This window comes from Leiobunum rupestre, chromosome 10 (genome assembly GCF_980474605.1).
Source record: "Leiobunum rupestre chromosome 10, qqLeiRupe1.1.hap1, whole genome shotgun sequence".
Taxonomy (NCBI): domain Eukaryota; kingdom Metazoa; phylum Arthropoda; class Arachnida; order Opiliones; family Sclerosomatidae; genus Leiobunum; species Leiobunum rupestre.
Genome location: NC_143393.1, coordinates 12,430,987 through 12,452,275, shown reverse-complemented (window position 1 = coordinate 12,452,275; position 21,289 = coordinate 12,430,987). Strand labels below are relative to the sequence as shown.

The window sequence follows — 21,289 nt, the reverse complement described above, 5'->3', positions numbered from 1 at the left end:
ATAACTGTTTTTAAATTACAAATACCGAGACATCGTTCAACCCTTTAATTTCCGAAAGGCCTAAAAATATAGAAACGCTCGTGACCTACACTTAAACCGAACTTTCGAGTTTAGTGAGTCACGCGTTGATAGATTTGATAAGTTTGATTGAACTTGATAATCGCGATGTAGAACTACATTAGAAGAATGTAAAGAAAGACTTTGACTCGACCCATGAATCCATGATGGTACATCTTCGCCCAGTTTCCCTCCCAGCGCGGGGAAGACATCATCTTAAGCTAAGCCAATGACAAACGAGCTGTAAAAATATTGTCCGAAGATAGTCAGTCGGCCTAAGTAGATTTCAAAAGTTTAAATAAGAGAATGAAATAATAAATAAAATGAATTTTATTATTTTAAATTCTTAATGGATTTTTGAAGGCCGAATCTGGCGGCGTGGAATGAACTTATGCACGATGACTTCCCGCACGAGTTGGGGCAACAAATTTCTTCCGGAGAACAGCCCATGTTGTCCTCGCAGCTAAGCTCGCAATTTTTGACAGTCTCGATCGATGGGCATTCTTTTAATGACACGCGAAGAATGAAATAATGAGCGTAAGCCTTGTAAATGAACCAAAACGCACATCCACCCCAAATTAATTACGTACACATTCAAAATAGCCTTGACGAAATTTGCGTATACAGAAGTGTATAATTATATATTTCGTCTATAGAGTGTTGTACCAAAAGTGTATAATCACCGGTAATTATTAATTTATTTTGTAGAGTGTAGTACCAGAAGTGCCTAATTATTAATTTCGTTTGTAGAGTGTAGTACCAGAAGTTAATAATTGTTTATATCGTCTGTGGAATATAGTACTAGAAGTGTATAATTAGTTATTTCATCAGTAAAGTGTAGTACCAGAAGTGTATAATTAGTTATTTCGTCAGTAGAGTGTAGTACCAGAAGTGCCTAATTATTAATTTCGTTTGTAGAGTGTAGTACCAGAAGTGCCTAATTACTAATTTTGTTTGTAGCGTGTAGTACCAGAAGTGCATAATTATAAATTTCGTTTGTAGAGTGTAGTACCAGAAGTGCCTCTTTATTAATTTCGTTTGTAGTGTGTAGTACCAGAAGTGCCTAATTACTAATTTTGTTTGTAGCGTGTAGTACCAGAAGTGCATAATTATAAATTTCGTTTGTAGAGTGTAGTACCAGAAGTGCCTCTTTATTAATTTCGTTTGTAGTGTGTAGTACCAGAACTGCCTAATTACTAATTTTGTTTGTAGCGTGTAGTACCAGAAGTGCATAATTATAAATTTCGTTTGTAGAGTGTAGTACCAGAAGTGCCTCTTTATTAATTTCGTTTGTAGTGTGTAGTACCAGAAGTGCCTAATTACTAATTTTGTTTGTAGCGTGTAGTACCAGAAGTGCATAATTATAAATTTCGTTTGTAGAGTGTAGTACCAGAAGTGCCTCTTTATTAATTTCCTTTGTAGTGTGTAGTACCAGAAGTGCCTAATTACTAATTTTGTTTGTAGCGTGTAGTACCAGAAGTGCATAATTATAAATTTCGTTTGTAGAGTGTAGTACCAGAAGTGCCTCTTTATTAATTTCGTTTGTAGTGTGTAGTACCAGAAGTGCCTAATTACTAATTTTGTTTGTAGCGTGTAGTACCAGAAGTGCATAATTATAAATTTCGTTTGTAGAGTGTAGTACCAGAAGTGCCTCTTTATTAATTTCGTTTGTAGTGTGTAGTACCAGAAGTTAATAATTGTTTATATCGTCTGTGGAATATAGTACTAGAAGTGTATAATTAGTTATTTCGTCAGTAAAGTGTAGTACCAGAAGTGTATAATTAGTTATTTCGTCAGTAGAGTGTAGTACCAGAAGTGCATAATTAGTTATTTCGTCAGTAGAGTGTAGTACCAGAAGTGCATAATTATTGATTTCGTTTGTAGAGTGTAGTACCAGAAGTGCATAATTATGAATTTCGTTTGTAGAGTGTAGTACCAGAAGTGCATAACTATTTAGAATACACTTTCCGTGCTGCAATTGAATATATAAGGTAATTTTTTGGGGTATAGCTCAGGTAGCCTACGTGAACATATAATCTTTGCAAAATATATCAATATTATAAATGGAATATTTACACAATCGATGAGATATTGCTATTCCACTGTATTAAATGGTTTGTTTAAAATTTTAACAGATAAATGAAAAGGTTTCGAACTCTAATCTGCATTATATTTAAAATCTGGCCCTTAAATACCTCAAAGGGAGAAAGCACTTTAGCATAAACGTGTGGGATGACTGTTTAGGGAAGAATATGCCAAGATCACCACCTACAATCACTGCTTGGTGAGCCAAAATGGCGTTTTTGAGCGTAACAAAGTCTGTAAGTAACTTGGTTTAGAAAGTTGCGTGGGAATGGTTTTTTTTTTCAATAGGCGAAACTATAAAGTCTAGGGGGGCTGAAAAGATGGTAGTCACGTGAATTTTTGTGGAGAACTGAAGCGCCATCTATCCTAAGAAATACGAACCACTATTCATTTTATTTTGCTAATGGCGGTTTAAATTTTGAGTAATAAAATCTAAATTATCTAATTTAAAGTATTATTATTATTATTTAAACCATCTTAATAGAAAGGTTAAAATTAATTTGCTGTCTGCAGTATCTGAAAGGAATATTTTTTTATTTTCCGTCGCACGGCCAACTATGAATAGGAGTTACCGAATGCATGTTGGCTGTGATATGGTTGTCACGTGATTTCGTTTTCCCATTTAACAAGTTGGTTATGACCAAATTTACTTTATAGTTTCGCCTATTTCCCGCAGTTACCGCCGAATTCTCGCAGGAATGGATTTTTTTTATCTCAAATGGAATGGGAATGGATGGGAAAGGGAACTTTCGGGATGGAAATGCAATTTTTCGGTTCGGGGATGAAAGGGAATGGAAAACTTTATCTCAAATGGAATGGGAATGGATGGGAAAGGGAACTTTCGGGATGGAAATGCAATTTTTCGGTTCGGGGATGAAAGGGAATGGAAAACTTTATCTCAAATGGAATGGGAATGGATGGGAAAGGGAACTTTCGGGATGGAAATGCAATTTTTCGGTTCGGGGATGAAAGGGAATGGAAAACTTTATCTCAAATGGAATGGGAATGGATGGGAAAGGGAACTTTCGGGATGGAAATGCAATTTTTCGGTTCGGGGATGAAAGGGAATGGAAAACTTTATCTCAAATGGAATGGGAATGGATGGGAAAGGGAATTTTCGAGATGAAAATGCAATTTTTCATACGCGACCAGCGTTGCCAGACGTACGATAATTATCGCACAGTGAGATAATTCCATCGAAATTTTTAGGATGTACTATAATTTTAATGGCGTACGATAATTTTTAAATTTTTTTGAAAAACCTACGAACGATTTAAATTTTATTATTCATTTGTATATCATTCATTAGTGCTGCGTAGTACTGAGAGTGAGTTTATTTCTCCTAGTTGCCAAACATTTTTTTTTAACATTTTTAAACAATATTAAGTTCAGTTAATATTGATAATAGGCATTTGGTTTATTTCCCTGAAATAAAACTCCTGTAGTGCTTTAAACAAAATCAACTAAATTCAACGCTTTTATGCATGAATTCAAATTTAGGGTAAAAAAGAAATGTAATTTTCCAGAAAAAAACGACAATTTTTTGGCCTAGAGACGATAATTTCAGATTTTCGATCTGGCAACGCTGTAACCCGACGCTTTTATTACGCGTAGAGTGAATCTTTGATAAGAAATCTTTCGCTCGACTGATTCCGGCATATTAAAGATGAATAACGCGTCAAAATGGCCTGTACCGGTGCCTCATAGCAGGGGGTATATCTAACCCTTTTCAAAAGTTAATTAGTAAATTTTCGTAGGGTGACGACATAACGGAGCTAGGACTCGGCTCGAGGGTTCAGGTTCGATACAACAGAAGCCGCCGTTAAATAAATAATGGCGCGTGTTCTTCGGAATTGGCAACACCCCGCCCTTCAACCCGTTCCCTGTTTTAGAGTCTTTTGTCAAATCGACGCGATAGGATGCTTTGTATCGTATTATTGCGGTGACAACTTATTGGCACCTTTTTCTTAACTTGCCCTTGAGAGTATTTTAAATGTGTTTTTTCGTCTAACGCATTTTTCATCGTCTTCCAACCATCATATATTTGGAATTTCGCCCACTTTCGTTTGCGGTTGCTAATTTTTCAATCCACTTTTAACTTTATATTTGTGTCTACGAAGGCGTGTTTTAACTGTATTGAAATCCAGGAAGCGGCTTAAACCAAAAGTAAATGAGTCGTAGTTATCAGAAAGTTATATTTACTATATATTAAATGCATTTTCATATAAATATCATGGTAGTTAAGGGGGAAGAATACAGTAAAAGCCTCTTTTTCGTTCAAGCTAAACGTTTCTGTTTTAACAATTACATAATTGTGTTATATTTTTCTTATTAGGCTGAACCTTCCTCTAGTGCTTAAAATAATTATAATATTAATAGTTAACGAGATATAAGGTCCTAACTAAAGGCTAGTTTGGGCGCTTGCCCGACTTGTTAAGCTCCGGGGGTCCAATTTAATAACTTAATTACTATTAAATTTAAAATTGTCAAAAGTATTTTAAGCACTAAACAAGAGGCTGTCCTACACTTAAATATTAATTTTATAATGTAAATACAAAATTAAAAGAGTTCAGCTTGAAATAGCGCGAAAGTAGACAATGACCACTGTAGTCTTCCCCCTTAAAGGGAATATAACCTCAGGTATTTGGTGTGGAACACCAACGCTTGCAGCTTTGGCCGCTCTTGCCTTTGGCATTAGAAATGTTTGGCGCCACTGTGCAGGGAAATTTGAAATATTGAAGGGGTCTTCCATAAAGATGGCTTTGCAGGTTATATTCCCTTTAAGGGAAGTGTGAACTGTCACTAGGTTTAACAGAAGCTAGGGATGATTGTCGCTAGTTACGTTAAACCACAAATAGTACCGAGTGTTAGCAGACGATTTTTTGATTTAGTTTATACTCCCTTTAAAGGGCCACATAATCACGTGTTTTGGGAAGTGGGACCTTTAATAAACTAATTTTCATTAAAGGGAATATAACCTCAGGTATTTGGTGTGGAACACCAACGTTTGCAGCTCTGGCCGCTCTTGCCTCTGGCTTTAGAAATGTTTGGCGCCACTGTACAGGGTAATTTGATAAATTGAAGGGGTCTTCCATAAAGATTGCTTTGCCGGTTATATTCCCTTTAACTATCGGTATTTTTAACAGACTTCAGACTAAAACAAAAGTGAAGACTTTCTTACAATTACACTAAAATTTGTTATAAGTATCTTAGTTATGTAAACAATTTTCGTGAACTATCGGGATTTTTAACAGACTAAAATAAAATAGTAGCCTTGGCTATAATTACACTGACAAGGTCGAGACATCCCGAGGTGTTTCTCCCCGATTTTGTTCAAACTCGGGGGTTAAGTAGACCTTCATGTACATTGAAAGCTCCTAAAGGGAAAGGTTTCAATGGCCATTCGTTTTGCCATGACACCAAAAATGTTTTTCACAAATCAAATTTAAAATTTCTCTACGTAAAATAGCGATTTGGATACATTTGTTCGAATTTTATTCGTTCCAACGGTGGTACAAATGTCCGAATGATCATTTGTCCGAATGCCGGAAAACAGGATCGTATGTCCGTATGTCATTGCCCGAAAAATTTATCACAACTTTTGTTGGTGATTTAGTCGTTCAATTTATGTTAACTTTACTGGCGAATTTCATTTGTTCGAATAATCGTTTGTCCGTTTTTTCGAACATTAGGAATTGTTTTTTTTTAAATATTTCTAATATAAGAAAATAGTAACATTAACGTGAACCTAACTTAACCTATCCTAACCTAACCTAAAATATCCACAACAGCAATTAAGAAAAAACAACTGGAACAAACAACGATATTTACAATGTAGTTTTTTATTTTTAATTCTTGCACTAAAAAAAATCCGGACCAATTTTCCTATATTTTCCGATATATTTTTCGTACTTTGCTTTCCATATAGTTTTAAAGTTCGATAGAAGGAGCTCAAAAAGTGCCAGCCGTTTGCTAAAACACTATCATTGGCCTTACAGCTGGCTGGTGTTTTAAAATGAAAATGTAATAATACTTAAATATATTTATTTAGTCACAAAGTCTGTGATGGTTTCATATTTAATGTAATATTATTATTAAATTAAAGTTTCTTTAAAGGGAATATAACCTGCAAAGCAATATTTACGGAAGACCCTTTAAAATTTTAAAATTAACCTTTGCAGTGGCGCCAAACATTTCTAAAGACAAAGGCAAGAGTGGCCAAATCTGCAAACCAAATACCTGAGGTTATATTCAATTTAAAAGCATTTGTTTTATCTTTAATAAAATTATTCCTATAATTTCCTATAAATTCACACGAACGTCCATATAATTTCCTATAAATTCACACGAACGTCCGCATAATTTCCTATAAATTCACATGAACGTCCATATAATTTCCTATAAATTCACGAACGTTCATATAATTTCCTATAAATTCACACGAACGTTCATATAATTTCCTATAAATTCACACGAACGTCCATATAATTTCCTATAAATTCACACGAACGTCCATATAATTTCCTATAAATTCACACGAACGTCCATATAATTTCCTATAAATTCACACGAACGTCCATTTAATTTCCTATAAATTCACACGAACGTTCATATAATTTCCTATAAAATCACTCGAACGTTCATATAATTTCCTATAAAATCACACGAACGTTCATATAATTTCCTATAAATTCATACGAACGTTCATATAATTTCCTATAAATTCACATGAACGTGCATATAATTTCCTATAAAATCACACCAACGTTCATATAATTTCCTATAAATTCACACGACAGTTCATATAATTTCCTATAAATTCACACGAACGTTCATATAATTTCCTATAAATTAACATGAACGTGCATATAATTTCCTATAAAATCACACGAACGTTCATATAATGTCCTATAAATTCATACGAACGTTCATATAATTTCCTATAAATTAACATGAACGTTCATATAATTTCCTATAAATTCACACGAACGTTCATATAATTTCCTATAAATTCACACGACAGTTCATATAATTTCCTATAAATTCACATGAACGTCCATATAATTTCCTATAAATTCACACGAACGTCCATATAATTTCCTATAAATTCACAGGACAGTTCATATAATTTCCTATAAATTCACATGAACGTCCATATAATTTCCTATAAATTCACACGAACGTCCATATAATTTCCTATAAATTCACACGACAGTTCATATAATTTCCTATAAATTCACATGAACGTCCATATAATTTCCTATAAATTCACGCGAACGTCCATATAATTTCCTATAAATTCACACGAACGTTCATATTATTTCCTATATTTACCTAAACATTACTCCTGTAATTTCCTATAAAATGACTTTAAATTTCCCATGGTCACTGCCTGGGATGTATATACTCTCTTTAAGTGTAAAATGAAACAAACGAGACTCACCGGCTTGAATGTCGTTCCCGTGGCTCGTGCTGTTTTTGAAACCCAACTCGTTCATTTTAATCGGTTCCTGAAGGCACCAACTGCGCGCGTTCACGAATCTGCAATATTCGGAAGTTTAGTTTTTACATAACTATCACGAAAAGAATGTACTTATTTTATAACTTCGGTAGAATGACGACGTTAAGACGAGTTTTAGCTTTTCTAACAATCCCCCAAATGGTCTGCTAGTTTGCTCCTCCCCTTGAAAGTCAATCAAATCGGTCTGGTATTTCATTGGCTCCCTAAAACCTACGTATTCCGACGTGATTGAAACGCGCTGGGGGAGGTTTTCTAGACCCTGGTGTCATTTTACCTACATTATAAATAAATTCATTCTCGACACGATTAAAAGCAAATCTCTGCTCGACGAAAGCTCCCTCGCAATAATGGCGGTTCATATTTCCCTGTTAACTGAGAATGCTACGCCACCTAGCACCAATTTCTTAAGTTGTTTATAGAGAAAACTCAGAAATTATCATTAAGGCGAAGACTTAAAGGGGAGATTTTAATGCTATTAAGTTATTACTGATATATTAGTGAATTGAATAATTTTACTGTGTTAATTTAGCATTTTATTATTTGTTGCCCGTGTACCATTTAAACAGGGCAATATGCCTTAAATTTGCACGATATTTCCCATTCAAGGCTAATACCCAAGGCACCACCTTAGGCCTAAGTCATCAAGTGACTTTTGAAGCCTTTAATTTTTTTGGCCGGGTTACAATGCGTAGGAGGGTGGTGGCAAGCTATTCACGCCACGCGAGCCAACAACTCCCTACACTCACTATTACCGTTAACCTCAACAAGTTTTTAATGGAAGGGGAAACCGAAGAGCTCGGAGGAAAACCCCTTAAACCAGTGGGGAAAGAACTTGCAAACTCAACGCGGAAGGATTTGTTCCGAGTTTTCACCCAGTGCCACAAGCTGGGATCGAACCCGGCTCCTCTTGCTGCGAGGCGAAAGTGCTAACCATTGAGTTGTGAATATGAATCTAGAGATCCAATCAAATCTGCTCCCCGCGAAACAAGTTTTTGAAAATTACGAATGTGTCGTCTCCTCTAAAATGACAAGAGAACGTTATCATATGAACTGTAGCGCCATCCATTATTTTTGAAAAAAAAATCTTTTTGCCGGAAAACGCGTCTTATTTGAACAAACCATTGAGAGATAGACTGCGCCACTTGTAGAATGATAAAGTTTTCTCGTCATTTGGGAGCAGACGGCAGTATTCTTATTTTTAAAAAACTTGTTTCGCGAAATACTGAAATCCTACGTTTTGATTGGACCTCTAGATTAATATTCCCAACTCAATGGTTCTAACCACTCCGCTAAAAAGGAAGAGCTCGCTTGTAGACTCCTAGGCTCTCCGTCACCTAAATACCTTAAAGCTAGGGCTGTGCGAGTACTCGATCAGCATCGAATACCCGACATATTTTTAGGTCGGCTACCCGAACTCGTAACTCGATTAAGAAAAATGCAATACTCGTCGATTATCAAGTATCGAAAATTTGCTTATTCGTGTACTCGAATACTCGAATAAGCCGCCTTGCTGAATTCGTCATCATGTTAGGGTACTCGACTATTAGATGAGTATTTTAGTAAATTTGCTGTTTCCGCTGCAATAATTTCAACGCGACGCTCTGATATAACTATATGGCTTTTCTTCTCCTTGAGTTCGGATGGCGCTTTGGTGGTTACGGCGCTATTAGGCTTAGGTTACTTCGGTATCAATTTAGTAGTTAAAATGTTTAAGTTTTAATTCGTTAATTCGTTATGAATTATCATATATCAAGTTTAATACAGTTATGAATAATCAAGAATACCGTTATTAATAATTAAAGAAAATTACCCGAAAAAAAAACTCGATCGAGTATCCGAACGTTTTTCTTAACTACTCGACTACTCGAATATATAATTTTTTGGCTTAATCTACACCTCAAAAAGATTGTAGACCATTGGACCGAAATCCCATTCGTCCGAATGTACCATTCAACCGAATTCCAATCGACCGAAAACCGCGTTTTGCGCGGTTTTCATTCAATATACCGTTAGTGATACATTTTTATATATCGTAGGTTACGTGACGATAGTATATCTAATTTGGACTAAACTATGTCTTAAATATTTATTATTTCGTACCGACGTGTATTTTTAGACCTTTTTCCCTTGAAATTTGATGTTTTCCGGGTTTAATTTTGGAAAATAACCTTGATAAGACCATATCTAACCTAACCCAACCTGAACTAACCTAACCTAACCTAACACAACCCAACCTAACCTAACCTAACCTAACCTAACCTAACCCAACCTAACCTAACCTAACCTAACCCAACCTGTACTAACCTACCCGAAGTGAAAACGAACCAGATTTAAATTTCCCATTCAACTGAATCCCGCCATGTTGGGCTATAAACGAAAATACTTTTCGGTTCAATGGGATTCGGTCAAACGGGATTCGGTCCAATAGTATACAACCCTCAAAAATACTACCCGACTCGATACTCGACGGAAATTTTTTCAGATACTCGGTACCCGAATCGATAGCCTAAATCCACTACTCGCACAGCCCTACTTACAGCCTATTGTAAATTTTGAACGTTGAATTTTGTGCTCGCCATTTCCATATTTTGGCTCCCCCTCCTAAGAGTCCCACACCCTCAGCTTTTAGGCGGCAACGAAACAAACATAAACGCAAAGATGCGGTTTTAAAATATTTTAAATTTTCAACGTTTCAGACTGTTGGGATATTTAGAATTCGGTCTTTAATGGCGTTACCCCCGTAAAAATATCTTCTCCTTTGACGAAGCGAGCAGAGCGTTACTTTTAATTGATCGTTTTTCTTCTAACCTGACCAACGCGCGGGGCACACAACATTCGGCTGACCATTCTCGAATGGGTCTAAAAAAAGAAAATTTACATTAAAATGTATAAACATTACTCTCTCTTCAGTGCAAAACATTTAGTTTAACCAAATAATTCGATCAAATACTAAATCGAATATTCTTTATTCTTAATAAAGTTTTCTAATATTCTTATTTCTGATCAAATAGTCAAGTATTCGGAAAAGGTAATAGCCAATATTTGCTATTTCGAATAGTTTGCCAAAACTGGTCGAATAACCGATAGGTTTTTCTTGATTTTTGAGTTTTAAGGACATCAAAGGAGAAGCTATTGGAAATAATTACTTAACAATATTGGCGCTTCAATCGTCTTTTCTGGGCCGTTACTTTTAAGACCTGTAAATATACCACAGACCAAAAGCGACGTAAGACCCAAATGTGTGTCAGCCCTACCTGTGCGCATTTTGAAATATCCACGGTCTCACCATCGACTACAAAGCGAACTAGATGGCTATCTATGGGAAGTGTTCTCTTTGGACTATCGGCTAATTTGTCTTGGCGCCCTTTAGTCGCTGGAGTGGCGAAAATTGCCGATTTGAATGAAGTATTATTTACCCCATTCTCCTACACTCTTTTTCTTATTTCTCAAAAAGCTCTCAGTGGAAGATATTACGATCTGGCACACTTTTGGGTCTTATGTCGCTTTTGCATAGACAAATAAAGGATTATCAAGCACTGTTGTACTAGGGTACGTTCAGTTAAGTTAGAAGAGACCACCTATGGACTGTGAGAAGGATGATAAAATACGCGAAAAAGTAGATTAGTCCATAATTAAAAGGGATAATATATCTAAATCCTAAACAAATTTGAAGAAATTAAAAAACTTACTAATAACTCGTACCGATAGGTCTTCGAGCGAATCTCGGATCAAATAGATCTTCGAGTAATAAACTACATAAAAACTAAATAAAATAGCCAGATATTCCAACGGTAGACCGGTTTCGTTCTATTTGGAACTCATCAGTACCGTGCGGGAAATCTGGCTGGTGACTGTTATATCGAAAAGAGAAACTAAGCCTAAACATTAAAAATTTCAAAACGCGTTGCATAGCAACGGAAAGCCGAAAAGGGGGGAGTGTGGTGGTGAATAGTATATACGATAAGTTAAGTTAGAAGAGGCCACCTATGGACTATGAGAAGGATGATAAAATACGCGAAAAAGTAGATTAGTCCATAATTAAAAGGGATAATATATCTAAATCCTAAACAAATTTGAAGAAATTAAAAAACTTACTAATAACTCGTACCTTTTAATTTATTATCCCTTTTAATTATGGACTATAATCTACTTTTTCGCGTATTTTAGGGTACGTTCAGTAACGCAAATCTGGTCGTAGTGACGTAGGAAGTTACTGAACGGTGCTATTTCTAGTCAGCGCTGTTAACATTTTGTCGTGATCATTTATTGATACTATCGTTTCGTAAAGCAAACCATCAGAATTGTTATATTGTCGAATAATTTCTTGGGAATCCTCCTCTGCCAGCTAAACTGTAAACACCGACGCCTTTGATGTCAAGACATCAAAAAAAACTTTTCTCCGAAATGATTTTTTTGATGAGCATCGGATGCCCATCGTGACGTCAAATCGGAAACGTGATAAATCGTACAGTAAAAAAATGTTGGCATCGATTACTCAGCGATGTTTTTGATGAGCATTACTGAACGTACCCCTAAAATTGTCGTCTATTAATATGGAAAAGGGAGTGAAACCGAATTTGGTGCATCATCCGGCTTGTTTTTCTGGTCGGTATTCGACGATCTAAAATATCATTCAAATGTCTATGACCAAAGCTGTACCCAAAGTGACGTAATTCTGGGTTAGCAACATTTTTTCAAAATGTGGGCCTAGTAGTGGACATTGTCCTGTAGAATCTTTAATTTGTCAATGAATATGCTCAGTTATCCGTTAGGTTTCTTATGGTCGTATTGTCTTGATCAATGAGCAGCAAACTATAACTAAAACCTTAAAGCCATATACGTCAAATTATTTGGTATTCGAAATTTGATCAGTTAACTGGCCCTGTTTTTTCATTAAAAATATTCGACCAAACTATTCGACGTTTAAAATATAGGATTTAGTATTTGACGTCGCTAATAAATAAGTATTTAAAACAGTATTTGATATCGCTAGAAAACCATTATTTTCTATTTGATTAAAATATTTGATAAAAGATGAGGTATTCGCGCACTTCTTTATTAATTTCGTACCTTAAACTAAATGTAGCGCAGCATCCGGTTGTGCAGTCCAAGTTCGTTCTGCAAGTCGCCAAATATCGAAACGGTCGAGGACATGAGTACTGCACGAAAGGAACAATCGGGCCCTGCCGTTCCAAAATTGTCGAATTCGGCTAAACATTTGGAATTTTCATTATTATTTTTATTTCTACTTAGGGATAATAATAATTATAATAATCAGCACCACCCTAGGCCCAAAGTCATTTAATCGGGGTTGGTCGATAATTATCGATGGATAATTATCAATGATAATTATCACGACAATTATCGATATTTATCCGATGAAAAAATCATGATAATTATCGTATTAAATTAAAATCTCTGAAAACAGTTTTTAAAGTTTAATTTAATTATTTTGAAAGCAATATACAGCAGTATTGAGTATTTATGACATTTATGTAATGTTTACAACTATCCAAAATGAATGAAACTTGAAAAGGCAATGTTGATTTGTTCATAATCATTCATCTGAATCATCGTTAAATTTTACAACTTAAATTCCAAATATTCATAATTATTAAAAAAATCCGATATGTATCCAAATAATCCGATATGTATCCAAATAATCCGATGTGTATCCAAATAATCCGATATGTATCCAAACAATCCGGTAGTTATCCAAAAAATCGGATAATTATTAAAATATCCGATAATTATCGTATAAATCGAATTTTTTGCTAACCCTGCTTTTAATGGCTTTATCCCAACTGGCCAGGTTAAATTGCGCGGGCAATTTTTTGACTTTTGAAATTAAAATCAAATCAATCGATTGTTTTGATTTAAATCGGATTTTTATGGCTCTTTAGCTGTTTAAATAACGGATATTTTACTTTTCTCAGTTAGCTCATCTTGAATTAAATGAAATCTAAATTAAATTTAACTACAATTTAATATTTTAGTTTGATCAGATTTTCTACGTATTTTTTGCCATTTTTTATTCCGCCATTGAAAAACATTGTATTATTTAATCAAATTAATTTAAATCCGCCAAGCCTGTTACAAACCATTCATACTCGTGAGCCCACAGCTTCCTTCACTCACTATTACAGTTAACTTCCATGAGTTTTTATGGAAAGGGGAAATCGAATCCCTCTAACTTACAAACAGTACGCGGAGGCAGTAGTTCTAGTGCTACAAGTTAATTGGGATCGAACCCTGCTCCTCTTTCTGCGAGGCGAATATAGTGTAGTTTTCAGCAGTGGCGTAGCCAGGATTTAATTTCGGGGGGAGAGACACACCATTGAGAAAAAATGTATGAAAATAAAAATATTTGTATGTACGACCATACGTTTCGGGCTGATGCATGTGCCCCCTGTGCTCCCCCCCCTGGCTACGCCACTGGTTTTCAGTCAACACGAGAGGGGGGAAGGGAGAGTGTCACCGGCGTGCGCTTTAAGACGTCATTTTTAGGGAACTAAAGAGATACTAAGCTGATTTGATTGATTTAGGTGGAAGGAGGGATTGGCAGCCACGCTAACTAAGTAATTCTCCCGAAGTTTAAGGGGTTTTCCCCGAGTTCTTCGGTTTCCCCTTTCCATAAAAACTTGTAGAGGTGAACGGTAATAGTGTGTGTAGGGAGCTGTAGGCTCATGTGGCACGAAGGGCTTGCCACCACCCTCCTACGCAATCTAACCCGGCCACCTGTTTAATGGCTTTAAAAGTCGCTTGATGACTTGGGCCTAAGGTGGTGCCTTGGGTATTAGTTTAGCTGATTATTATTATTAAGTCGAAATAAATATATTCTTGAAACCACTTAATATCATAAATAACATCAAGAACGTGCTTAGGTTATCTGAGAACGTAAGAATCAACTCTGGTAGAGAAGCCAGAAATACTACCATGGAGAAAAGTGGAGTGATACTAAAGGCTTCGTGCGTATTTTAATTATTTGTGGCAAGTATCGCCACCTACCTAAATAGAATGAGTGAAATGTATTTGCTTGTTCAAAATTATTTATGTACAACAGCTGAAAGATTAAGCATAGAAACATCTAAATCCAAAAGTTGTCCGCTATTTCCTCGCATATTTATCTGACGCGTATTAAGACAGATGGTGCTATATTTATAAGTTCGAAGCCTATAAAACAATTTAACCACGTCCTCGTGATGACAGAGTGAAAAATTACGTGAATAAGTAGAAACCCTAAACAAATTTGAAGAAATTTAAATACTTGCAAATAGATCGTACCAATAGGTCTTCGAGCAAATATAAAGACGCGAATCTCGGACCAAATTAGCAATGCAGTTGAAAAGGTGGTTCTTATTAACTTAATAACCGTGCTGACAGCCCAAGTTCATATTTGACACACGCTTTTACGTCATCAAGCGTGAAATTCGGTTTTAAAACATTCTTGTCTTCACACAATTATTGAGAATTAATCAATTAATTAAATTAAGGCTATAATTACATTTTACCCTAAAAATGTCTAATTTAAAATGAATGATTTTAACCACGGGTAGTTTTTTCCACAAAAAATACAATGGTCCACAATTATCCTCAGATTTTTAAAAATAATAAAATTGTACATTAAAAGTAAATAAAATTAATAAAAAACTAAAATATTACCTATAAATAATACTTTCCAGTGTGACCATTTATCAGTCAGCTTTGATAAGAAAACTTTGTGGTAAATTATACCCATAAAAAAAGAAATTAATTATTCAATTTGTAGATGATTTTATCATTAATTTGAGGACCCTTTAATTTCATGCCTTAAATTAATGAAATCGTTAAATTCAGTTTAATTAAAGTTACACGAATTATATTCTCGAAAGAGAAAAGAACCCGTTCTTACTACGGATACTAGATGGAGCTATTAAGAAATAGCGGAAAATAGTTTTGAGGGTGGATCATGTTAGCGGACTTCGAAGGTAGACTCGTACGTTCTCAGTAACGCACATACTATCTTGGTAATATAAACATAGGAATTAGAATTACAAATATCGAAATAGCACCACTCAGTTAATATGTGTGCTTCTTTTCTTAATTACCACAACGAAAATTAACTTTTGCTTTGGGTTAATTTAATTTACTGACCAAAAAAACTGCATAGACTTCTAAATTTCCGGATTATTATTAATTTTGCTAATCGTTCTACTAATTGGTCAGTACGCTAGCTTATTATTTCTGTACATTTGATAAATATATTAAAAAACGTGTTAATATCGTTTCAAAGTTATTAATTTTTTTACCAATTTTAAACTTCCTTTTGTAATACTATTTTTAATATTAAATTTTCTTTAATGAAACCTAATTTAGGTTTAATTTATGGAATACTAGGGCTTTTTATTTTTTATTTTTTTAAATCGAAATATTTTTTTAATTTAATTGTTTTGATTGTAATAAATTTATATTTATATAAATTAATATAATTATACAATTAATTTTATATTTTTTTCATGTTATTTCATTCTTTAATTTTATAATTTTTTAATTTTATTTCATTCTTTAATTTTATAATTTTTCATTTTATTTCATTCTTTAATTTTATAATTTTTTCATTTTATTTAATTCTTTAATTTTATAGTTTTATTGTTTTTGATTTTAATTAATTTTATAGTTTTATTGTTTTTGATTTTAATTAATTTTATAGTTTTATTGTTTTTGATTTTAATTAATTTTATAGTTTTATTGTTTTTGATTTTAATTAATTTTATAGTTTTATTGTTTTGTTTTTAATTAATTTTATAGTTTTATTGTTTTTGTTTTTAATTAATTTTATAGTTTTATTGTTTTTGATTTTAATTAATTTTATAGTTTTATTGTTTTTGATTTTAATTAATTTTAAAGTTTTATTGTTTTTGATTTTAATTAATTTGATATTTTAATAACTTTTTGATTTAATTAATTTTATATATCAATTACTTTTTGATTTTAAATAATTTTATATTTTAATTACTTTTTGATTTTAATTAATTTTATACTTCAATTAATTTATTTATGATATTCAATTTTTTATTTTAATTAATTTTATTACGTTTTTTATTTCTTTTTCTTATAAATAACATTTAAATTAATCCTAATTAAATTTAATTACCACTTGCAAATTAGTTTGCTTTGAGTGGTTATTGCTACAGAAACTATACTTTTGCCCAGATTCGTAAATACAACAGGCGATTTAAATCTATGATTTTTTTAAATCAGTTGAAATTAATCTTTAAAAAATGTGTGGCAATAAACTTCGCGAAAAAGGGAAAAAAGAACATCTTGGGGAAACTACATTTTAATATAATATATATTATCAAATGTATGAACAAGGCTACAGTTGTCACACTTATAGTTATTACGTTACTTATGTAAAAACATAAATAGCACTTACTAGTATGTCCACTTTGACGCCAATTGCGGAGCTTCCTAGAGCAAAAGGTATTAAAATAATTCGGAGGGCCGAAAGGCTATTCATCGTGTCGAACAGTGTTCTAAAAACGATCTGGGAAATTTGTTATTTGACGCGATATCGACGGTGTTCCTAAGAAATGCGATTTTCCAAAATGATGCTAACTTCTCACCAAAAATAAATTAAAATGGGACAAATGAAAATCTGACCTAGACCTTCAAAAAGAGAAAACAAGTCGTAGCGAGTACGTTTCAGTTGTAGGCCCACCCTTTTTAGATTAATTGATATTTTTCTTTTCAATTTTTATAAGTCAATTTTCCAAAAAAAGAGTAACAGAATGTTTACAAATTAATCAAATAAAATATAAACATCATATTTAAATCAAATAATTTTATATTGCTATAAAATGCTCACATATTACTCAAATAAGAAGTACGACACTAATATTTAAATTAAATATTTTTATATAAACATTTAATTTCAATATCTGTATTTTATTCATTTGTAAATATTTTATGAATATTTATTCCGCATAGTTTTCACACATCGATAAAAATAAATATTTAAATTACTTTTAATTAAATTCAATTTCTGCTTGTAATTTAATTTGCTTTAGATTCACATTACCACAAAGAGTATATTTGCACATTTTCATACATAGATACATACATTTGTTGATTTAATTTAATATTTAAAAAATATATTGTTTAAAAAAATGATAGTTTACTTTTCATTGTTTTAAAAATTTCGAGTACACCGTCACCCATTTGAACCGATCGCATAAGCTACGACAATAAAGTGCGGGGAGTTAACGGCGCCAATATATTGACCTATTTTCCCTTCCCATCGTTTTTCTTAGAATGTAAACTTTTGAAAAAACTTGACAATAAAAAACAAGAGGGTCACAATAGGCAAAATACTTGTTTCAGGCGCCCCTGGGCTAATAATATCAGGCACCCTTTTTCATATTGCCAGTACTTTATTGAATACATTAAAATTAAATTATAAAAATATATTAAGGGCCAAATAGCGCCCCCAAGGAGCGAGGCGCCTTGTGGCTTAGCCCTACTTAGCCCCTGTAATCGGGGTACAAGCCTGTAGCGTTGACGATGCTAAATTACGTACAGATTTCAGTGTCGTAGGGGAAAATCAGTTTAAACCCGGTGGTGGTCGGAGTACCAAAAACGGACCCGACTCACTATTTTTTTCATTTGGAAATTTTTTAGATGAATTTAAATTTATAATTAACAGAAAAATAGAAGAGATTTTAGTAAGTTTCCAGTTTATTTTGATACAAAAGAAATATTTCTTAATAAAATTAATGACCGTAGTCAGGTATCCATACCTCTACTTGGAATGCTTATCGCGGCAGATTTTCGCCTCGATGTTAACTTAACAAACAACTACGTGAGAGGGGAGCGCGCGCAAAGGGGATTTTTTCTCTCGTAGGCGGGGCCAAAGCCGTCAGAGTGATCTTACCATACGCGATACGCCAGGATAAGCATTCCAAGTAGAGGTATGGATTCCTGCGGTAGTTTAATATCTTTATTTCATAAATTTTAATTTTCAACTGATCATAAAAGTAACAAAATTAAATTTAAAGATGAAACAATTTTCCATCACCTAGTACATTAACTTCATAAGCGCACTATAATAACCTAAAAGGAAGTGGCCTTTTCCCAACCACCTGTATATTAAAAACCATATCTCAATCACCCTGTTGTTTAACATAATTAACGCACTAAGCCTTAGCGATCGAAGTGTAATTTTAACTCTAAGAAACATTAATTACAACGCTTTATTACCCACCCTGTCCATTAATTACGAATTTTTTTTTTAAATAATAATTATCAGCTAAGCTAATACTAGTGTTGTAAGTCGGAACATGACCGAGGCCTTTTTCTGAAAAAATTTAAAAAAAAGTTTGCATTCCATGATTAGTCTAATATTGTTTGGAAATTTAAATAACGCGGCATTTTCACCTAATTTTTTCGAATCTAAAAGTAAAACTAAACCTATAGACTAGCTTTAAACTTATTAACAATGTAACACTATTAATGTTTTGTAGAATGTTTATTGGTATTAGACATTTTATTTCGTTAAAAAGGTAAAAAAATAAAAACCCTTAAAAAGTAATTTATGTCATTTTTTAATTTTCCGATTTGCGGAAAATTTTGCGGAATTTTTTCTCTATTCATAGTGTTCACTAGCACACTGTAACAATTACCTAAGTTCTGAGGGGAATTTTTACCAAAAGCAGCGATTTCAAAACAACCCAGTGCATTAAGAACAATGCCAACCACCCTGCGAAAAATCAATTTCATTGATGGAGGCACCAAAAATAACACCTCATTAAAGCTATCTTATTCCAAACTTTGACCGACAATGGAAAAAATAGTTCAAATACGCAGTAATCCGGGGCCTGACCCAAGCATTCAAATCTTGGGGGTAACGCCGGCTAAAAAACGAAGGGTCCGTCACTGGCAAGAATCGTGTCCAGGTCTAGATTCTCTATGTGGTTTCTTTTCGCCTGTTCTCGGACTAAAAGTGTACTCTTTTTACCTTAAAACGTTTTATTCGCCTGCTCCGGGGATGAGAATTACTCCGCCCCAGAAACTATTTGCTTGTTCCGGAGTATTAGAGATACACTTTTTACTCCTTCTGAAAAGGAGGTGTAAAGCAGTCTTGGAAATAACACACGTCCACTGGTCCAAAACCAGTTTATTAATTGCTTGGACCAGTTTTTTAATTAAAATACTGGGGGTCACGGACCAGTTTAATAATTCACTTTTTTTATGGGCATTGAGGCGGGACCAGTTTAAAAATTCAAGCTTTCTTCCAATTTCTACTCCGACTTTTTTCTTTCTAACACAATAAACGTCACACTAGAGATGAAGGGCTTACAAAGTTACCAGCAACCTTTAGTAGTGGTATTAAGTTACAATGAATAATGAAGTAAAACACCACGCGCGCGGCGCGATTCACGATTCACGCCTTCTTGAATTATAAACATTTATATGGTTTCTAGAGTCTAGACCTATCCACATTTCACATTCCATAAAAAATAATTTACCATGATTTTTTTTCTATTGGTCCCATTGTAAGGGTCACTGGTCCTAAGGACCAGTTTATTTTTGAAGACAATAGGGGTCACTAATCCTAAGGACTAGTTTTAAAAAATTCCTTTTTTCCAAGACTGGTGTAAAGGAGTAAATCCGATTTTGTCGTCTGCTAGCCGAAATTTATCTGCTGAAAAACATTTTACCAACCTTGGCTGAATCGCTGAAAAGGCCACAGGCAACCATTTCTTACTCAGACTCAAACCAAAGATAATTTAAACTCGTCATAGTCTTACTCTTCTTACCCTACTTTGAAATACCTGAAAAAGCGAAAAGAAACCACCTAATTATTCCATTCGAATCTTCGAAACCTGATCGGGAATTTCGAAATTCTAATAAGAAATGCAAAAAAATTCGGAATCGCGTGGAATTAAAGAATCACTTTGGTTGCCAACTTGCCGTTTTAAGTAAAAAAGTTCAAAAACTATATCTTTTAGCGATAAAATCTTTTAATAAATTAAAAATACTTACAGGACCACAGTCCGTTTATACAAAAAGTTGCAAAGAAACAATACACTTAAAAAATACAGTGAACCTAAAAATATATACATTTCTCTGAGTTTTTAATTTCTAAACAATAACCAATACACCTTATTCCCAATGCAAGGCTTAACAAGTTCAAATAGGAGATAATTATTCAATTGCCTCGCGTTGTCTGCTACGATTTCTGTTTAATAATGGAAGAACTGTGAATACTTTCCCCTAATCTGAAACAAACACTTTTTAAAATTTTTCTTCAAGTGTGGGATACTTTTTTCATTGAACTGATAATTTTTCTGGCATTGGACCTATAATTATGTTTAGAGTAAAAAGCGTACATTTTTAGTACCAGATCGTTTGGTGTCTAAGGCCTTTGACCAACACCATAAGTTTGTTCTCAAAAAGAAGTCCCAGAATGGGCAAATATCCACTTATTCATATTTCTACTCTGAACTATTCGTTAAGGGCAGAATTCGAGTACAATAACGTCAAAAACTACACTAGCTACCCTACCTCGATTCTTGATCACGCCAAATGTATGTTGCAGATAACACTAAATTTCCCCTATTATAAATTTATAAGCCTTGCCGCGTC

General features: G+C 33.7%; 1 protein-coding gene across 1 annotated transcript; it reads right to left on the bottom strand.

Annotated features, from left to right (window-relative positions):
* Nucleotides 1-390: 390 nt before the first annotated feature.
* LOC149923724 (uncharacterized) lies at nt 391-20,443 on the bottom strand. The gene is made up of 5 exons (XM_090161649.1): nt 20,366-20,443; nt 12,734-12,873; nt 10,472-10,522; nt 7,586-7,683; nt 391-560 (listed from the first exon to the last, which is right to left on the bottom strand). The coding sequence occupies exons 1-5, from the start codon at nt 20,399-20,401 to the stop codon at nt 391-393; spliced, it is 495 nt and encodes a 164-aa protein (XP_090017775.1). The 5' UTR covers nt 20,402-20,443.
* Nucleotides 20,444-21,289: the final 846 nt, after the last annotated feature.

Excerpts from the sequence above, each read along its gene's own strand:
- LOC149923724 (XM_090161649.1), bottom strand. The coding sequence starts at position 20,401 with ATGGTTGCCTGTGGCCTTTTCAGCGATTCAGCCAAG. Across the intron at positions 10,523-12,733 it reads TGCGCTACATTTAGTTTAAG|ACCCATTCGAGAATGGTCAG; the intron begins GTACGAAATTAA and ends TTCTTTTTTTAG. Across the intron at positions 561-7,585 it reads CGGGAACGACATTCAAGCCG|AATGCCCATCGATCGAGACT; the intron begins GTGAGTCTCGTT and ends TGTCATTAAAAG.